A 6873-nucleotide genomic window follows, 5' to 3' on the forward strand; every position below is an offset into this window, starting at 1 on the left:
CTAATGCTGATAGACCAGTAAAATGTAAATACTGTTTGAATGCTTTGGGTTCCTATCTCAGGGAAAAGTTTTGTTATTATTACATAACAACATAAGAATGTTAAACCTGCAGCCTTTTGGAGGCTGGGAACCGCAAGTTTCAGCATTTTTTTCCATCTACTGGACGAAAGCTGGGGGTTGTAGTTTACCAAAGCTGCTCATCATAGGTTTGGCATCCATGCTGCATTTGCACATTATTCCAGGCAAATTACAGTAGGAGCAGTATGCTCAATATATTTACAAGTTCTGCCCTCAACTACCTAAAAGCTAAATTTTAAAAGGTAATGATAGATAAATATTCAGCTCCAGGGCCCACCTAAAGTGTCGCCTGGGTTTAATTCATGTTCCTGATGTGCCTGAGTTATGCAACAGCATTTGGGACTTAAGCTATATTTTTTTCTGGCAGCTTAGATAAAAGGTGGCATTAATAAACATTAAACCTCAGCTATTTTTGTTATAAAAGTAATGAATGAGAACAATAGTTTATTGTATTTTTATTTCAACCTACAGGAGATATGGCAAGAAACCAAGCAGCTCTTCAGAATATGCGAACATCACGGATTATTGTGCAAAATGCAGGAATGATGCCCATGGGCCCATCCCAAAACCCAGGAGCAGTGGGCGCTTCTTCTCTACAACCAGAGATGGGCATGGCGCCTTACAGCAACACATCAACCAACCAACCAGCAATGTACAACATGAATACTGGGGTAAACCAAATGATGCAGCACCCAAACCAAAACAGCATAAATATGGGTCACAGTTCAATCCAAGGTCCAAGACAGCCTTCTTCTGGACAGCCATTGGGGCTTGTTGGGGGCTTTGGACAAAACATACTAGTTAATCCTGTTATGTCTCAACAACATCAGCAAATGAAAGGACCTGTAGGCCAGCCCATAAACAGGACCCAGACACCAAGACTTCAAAACATGATGACATCTCTACCACAAGGAGCACAAGGATGGGCACAGCGAGGGCTACAAGGGATGTCAGTGAGAACTAGTGGAGACATTGGGGCATATAACAATGGATCTATATACCCAATGCAGTCCGGGCAGCCAAGGATGCCCAAACAACATTTTCAACAAGGGCATACTCAGAGTGTCATAGACAGTTCTGGAACTGTAAGGGCTCTAAACCCAGCAATGGGAAGGCAAATGATACAATCATTACCTGGACAGCAACTAAACAACCAGCCCAGGCAAATCATGCCTGGTATGAACTCGGTGGTTCCCAGTATGCCAAGTTTTAACCCATCACCATCACAGCAAATGCCAGGAGGTAGCTTTTCTCAAAACAACCAGGGACAAGTTTATGACAGGAACCCCAGTCAGGATATTGCGTACAGTTACACAGACGTTGGTGCTGGTTCCTTTCCAGGGATTGCAGATGGTGTGGACCTTGTGGACTCTATTATGAACAGAGGGCCAGGAGATGAGTGGATGCAAGAACTTGATGAGTTGTTTGGGAATCCATAATGGGTGTAATTGGAAAATAATTTAAAATATATATACTGTGCTAAATGAAAAAGATGGTTCCCCATCTGTGTATAGCTGAGCCGAGCAGCAGGCAGTTACAGGTCACCTGGTAATGAATGGCAGTGCCGTGTACTATGGGAGAGAAGCTACAAATAGAAAACCATTTGTATCCGTAGTCAGTAGCCTAAGAGGGTACATGTTAAGGTGGTAAAAAGGGAGACTGATATGAGTAGAAAAAAACACCCCGAGACATCGGAGTAGGGTGATTTTGAAGGAAAGGCTTATGGGTAATAGGAATGCTCTGTCAGCATTATACTCAGAAGAGCAGGCAGGAGTCAGCTGTTATGAATGTGATATTTGTACTCAGAGCCTGTAAAGAAAGGATGGCAGCAGCCCCTCCAGCAAGGGAGAGTTCTGGGATTGTTAGCACAGCCCTTTCTGTCAGAGAACACTACAGAAAATTCCTTTTATTCAAGGCAGAAAATGATGTTAATTAGCACCAACATAGCACCTCAACTGATCATTTCTTTAAAAAAATAAAGTTAAAATATGCTCATGTTTCCCCAATATTTGCAGGCACGCGGAGGCAAGTTCTTCCAGATCACAAACAAGTATTGCTTAGACACAGCTGGATTCTGTGCTAAAAGAAGGCCACTGAAATGCTCATCCAACATCCCTTCTAAATTTCTTTTTTGCTATTATCCCTTTCATTTCAACCTCCAGTAGCTATTGTTTGTAGATACAACGATGAAGGGCATCTGTATAAAAAAATACAAAAAGGAAAAAAAAAATACACGGGTAATTTCCATAGAATGTACGTGTCCAATGCTGTCAATTACTGTATCTTTTCCTAAATGTAATGTCGCTTTCCCTGCCGCAACCAAATGAAGGCAGGATGCAGTGCCAAAACCGCTGGCATCATATTCTGGGTTTTATATGTGTGATTTTTAACAAAGAAAACAAAAAGAAAAAAAAAACTAATTTGTGACTGGGATTAAATTAACCTGATTCTGACCTTTTTTAAATGTAATTAGAATTTGTAATGCATTAACATGGCTGCTTTCAGGATTACAAAGCACTGTATTCTGGTCTTCATAATGTTTAATATATTTATTTCTTAGTTATGTGTTGTGGGCTGGCATGTTTACACCCTGCTATGTAATGTTCTCAATGTGATCCTCATCTCCCAAACTGTTATTTAATCCTGTATTGTCACCGGCAAAAAGCATCTGATCCTTGTGTTGCTAGTTCTCATCTCCTCGTGCAACCCAGCGGCGTTAGCCAGGGAATGTTACATGTATGGTTACAAGTATTCTGTGCCCGCATCTATTTGCCTTTTTTAAGGGTCTCCTTTTTCCTATTTTTTTTATAGAGCAATGCTTGGGGAATGCAAGCTTGTAATTATTGTAAATGAAATATACAAAGCAATATGTATAATCTGGTGGTTGCCATGTTCTTGTATATTACCTATGATGGATTTAAAATACTGGATCATTATTTTCCCCTAAATATCATGTTTCTAAACCTCCAAAGATTGAGTTCTTCTACATTTTTCTATGCTAAACTTCATAGAAATGTTCATTAAATTGACTTTGCCTAGCTTAGTTATATTTCATATTTCTAGCTAGTAGCATATCACTGGGTATTTAAAGACTGGGGGGAGGTTCTAAACTCTCCTGCGTGTGTTTATTCCAGTCACCAACTCAGGCCATAGATTCTCCTTCAGTAACAATGTCCCTATATTGTCATCGGGGTACAACACAAGGTTATGCCATTCAGTTCGGTGAAAATTCATATTTAAAATACATTTTAATCAGTTTGAATCGGTTGAAAATGAGTGGATATGACCCAAGATTTAGAATGATATAACAGAATATATATAGTTGCAGGTTACTGAATAGGGTTGCTACTTGCCAAGTATATCCCTAGCCTAACCAGAAAATTCCAGCCAAGGCAGGGAACTGTACCACCCTACCATCTCCCAGGGGGGGGCTATCTAACTAAGAATGGATTAGAATAATTAATAATTGAATACATGATTTCCTGGTACAAATATTGCTACAGATATTTCTAGGTTCAATCTCCTCTGACTTCCCAACCTCTGACTGGTTTATTCCCCCAACCCCATAACAATGATCTGGGTATATAAAGTTATGCTATGATTCCAGGGTATGTGGCACAGTCAAAAAAAAAAATAACCAAATTTTGCTATAATAGGCTTTCAACTGCCCCTTTCCTCTAGATGTGCAGCCCCCCTAGTTTGTGAATCCATGATGATCGATTGGTTGTGCTGAACAAAAGCTAGTGCCACACTGCCCAGTCTGGCAGTGCCCTAAATCACCTTTATGGGAGCCAATGGCCCTGCTGAAAATCACCATTACCGTCATTGTACTTGTGCTAAATGAAAGCAAATTAAATGGTGTATTAAATAGCATCAGCACCTGTAGGGCATGATGGGAAAATCACCATCCCCTGAAAGACCTGTTAGTAATGACTTGTTATTAATGATATACATATGAATGTGATAGGGGTGAGTCAATGAAAGGCACGCTGCTCTTCTGTCAGTTTTAGGGCTCTGGCACACAGTTTGATTGGGGAGACCAAAACACCACGTCACTGGTAACTTCCCTTTGACATGACTGGTAGGTGCCATTAATCTTCCTGCACCAAGCTATGTACTTTTTTGGAGGACGATAACCCATCATTGTGCCTAGATATAATTAATAGTTCTGCCAGTGGGGAAGGAACAGACTCCAGTCAAATATAGTTCAATTCAACAACAGCTGATGTGGGGAAAGTAATATATTTTCATAGCACCGAGTCTCTTTACCAGTGCAGGAGATACATTTGCCACAAATGGACAAGAGGTTGGCCAGGAAACATCAATTCTACTCAGTATCTTCACTGCCTTTCCAGTGTTTTCTCTAAATTCACCATGTTGGGACCAAGTAGAACAGACAGAGTATCTTTTCTTTTTAACTATGGTGCTGATGTAAATGTTCGCAAATGGTTGTCTGTAAATATCTTTTTACATTAATGCAGATATCACTGGGTCTCCTGTCTGTACAAATATATATATATATATAAAAAATATATATAAGTATATATATATATATATACTGTTTGTTTAAAATAGAGTATTTTTATTTCTTTCTTTTATTCTCCATCGAAGCAGTGGTATTGCACTTCAGATTGCTTGTAATTTAAAAATGGTATTGTATAATTTGCAGAGATCTGCACCATATGGGATCATTTTTTCGAGGTATTTTTTTATTGGCTTCTTTTTGAAACTGTAGATTCATGGCGTGTAGAAAACGTGATATTGGCATACCACTTTCAGTACAAAAGGCAATTAAAATGGTTTTGAACAATAACTGTGTGTAGACTCACTGAATGAACCCCGTTTCTCCTGCGTCTGTGCCACTTTGCAGGCTCAGCATTGGATAACTCCCAGCCGTTGGTGAACATTTAAGTCATTTCTTTTATTTAGCTGCAGGGCCGCCGTTAAGGGGAGAGAAGGGATACAGTTGTGCTGGGCCCCATGAAATCATCTTCGGTAAGGGGGCACGGTCGAGTTGTGAAAGTTACGCAAATTATGTAATGCAGACAATGCAGAGAAGCAGGGACAAACTCCACTGACCACCAATGAATTCAAAAGCTTAATTTAAAGGAGAAGGAAAGGCCAAGTCACTTGGGGGTGCCAAAATGTTAGGCACCCCCAAGTGACTTAAATCGCTTACCTTCTACCCCGGGCTGGTGCCCCTGTTAGGAGAGAACCGCACCAGCCTGGGGTACCTGTAGCGCAGCTCTTCCGCCTTCGTTTTTGGAAGGACTTAGGACAGGCGCATGCGCAGTAGAGTGTAACGCCGACTTCTCTTTTAAAGTTTGGCTTTTCACTCTACTGCGCATGCACGCGCTCGCGAAGATGGAAGGAGGAAGCGCTGCAGCTACCCCGGGCTGGTGCTGTTCTCTCCCTACAGGAGCACCAGCCTGGGGTAGAAGGTAAGCAATTTAAGTCACTTGGGGGTGCCTAACATTTTGGCACCCCCAAGTGACTTAGCCTTTCCATGTCCTTTAAGGTAAATTCCACTGTCCCCAATGAACTGCCTGACTTATTAGCACATTATTATTATATCAGCTGTTTATATTGGGATCCATTTACTGGATTATATCAGTGTCTTGTTGCATGAACTTTCCAGCACGGTAATGCCTGGTTATTGGGCCCCTTCGCTTACACAATTTACTTAACTTATGCAAAAACTTATGTTACTTTCAAAAAAACTTAAGTACAATCTCCACTGACCCCCAATCAAAATACTATACTATTTTTATGAACTACTAGTACTAGTTATTGGGCCCCAAGACAATATTATTGTGCCCCTAAACTTACGCAGTTTATGTAACTTATGCAAAAACTTACAGTACATTATGTTCATATCAAGCAATGTTCACGGGGGGCCCCATATAAATAGCTTTTGTGGGGCCACAAAGTTTCTGATGGCGGCCCTGTTTCTGTACATCTGTATGTTTCCTGAACAGCTGACAGTGACCCCACTTGTCAGATTATGGGGATCATTTACAAAGGGCAATCAGCGAGGAAGAAGTTGCAGTGCTCAGTGTGCACACACTTTTGGGTTTATTTATCAGTTTTCAAGTTTGTGAATTTGAGTTTGTTTTTCTTAATTGAATAAACTTGCATATCAAATGCTCGCTTATTTATTAAAGGAAAACTGGTTCGAATAAAAAACTTGAATACCTTCAATTTTTTGAGTTTACCATTCCATCGACAACTCCCATTGACTTCTGTAGATATTTGCAAGCTTTTAGATGGTGAATTTTTACATTCGAGTTTTCAGGGTTTTTGTACTTAATAAACACCAGACATTTAAGTTTTTGAAACATGATTCGAATTGGAGTTTTTTAAGTGCAAAAGAACTCAAATCATGAAAAACAAATCAAACTTAAACACTGATAAATCTCCCCCTTAGCCCAGGGTCCACTTCTCTCTGCCTGCGTTTTGTAAACTGCCTTTGTGCTGAACACTTTTCACCTATTGTTTTATTCATAAAAAATCCAGTATTTTTGTTATTTGTTGTGGCAAAACAGACTGTGTAGACCCCTACTTTATTAACCAAAACAAAGTAACCTACACATTAACACCCACATATCATCCCCATAATCATTAGTGAATGCTATGATTCCCTGAAATGTTCCAAAAATACACAATATTATAATTATAGACCAGTGGTGTCCATCCAGCTTGCAGGTTCCCATTCATACATTAAGGGGCCATGGCAAATGATATCTCCATTTTGATCCAAAAAGTTGACTTGATGTTGAAATTGGCACAGACTGT

At 40.0% G+C, this 6873-nt stretch overlaps 1 protein-coding gene across 2 annotated transcripts in view; it reads left to right on the top strand.

Moving 5' to 3' along the window:
- The window catches only part of maml3 (mastermind like transcriptional coactivator 3), a 209311-nt gene extending 204420 nt beyond the window's left edge, over window positions 1-4891 (top strand). For both annotated transcript variants that reach the window (XM_004911123.4, XM_004911124.4), the window contains exon 5: window positions 550-4891. In XM_004911123.4, coding sequence (XP_004911180.2) covers window positions 550-1517 — 968 coding nt within the window. In that variant the 3' untranslated portion in view covers window positions 1518-4891. The remainder of the gene's footprint in view (window positions 1-549) is intronic.
- Window positions 4892-6873: the final 1982 nt, after the last annotated feature.

The sequence above is a fragment of the Xenopus tropicalis genome, chromosome 1 (assembly GCF_000004195.4).
Source record: "Xenopus tropicalis strain Nigerian chromosome 1, UCB_Xtro_10.0, whole genome shotgun sequence".
Lineage (NCBI taxonomy): Eukaryota > Metazoa > Chordata > Amphibia > Anura > Pipidae > Xenopus > Xenopus tropicalis.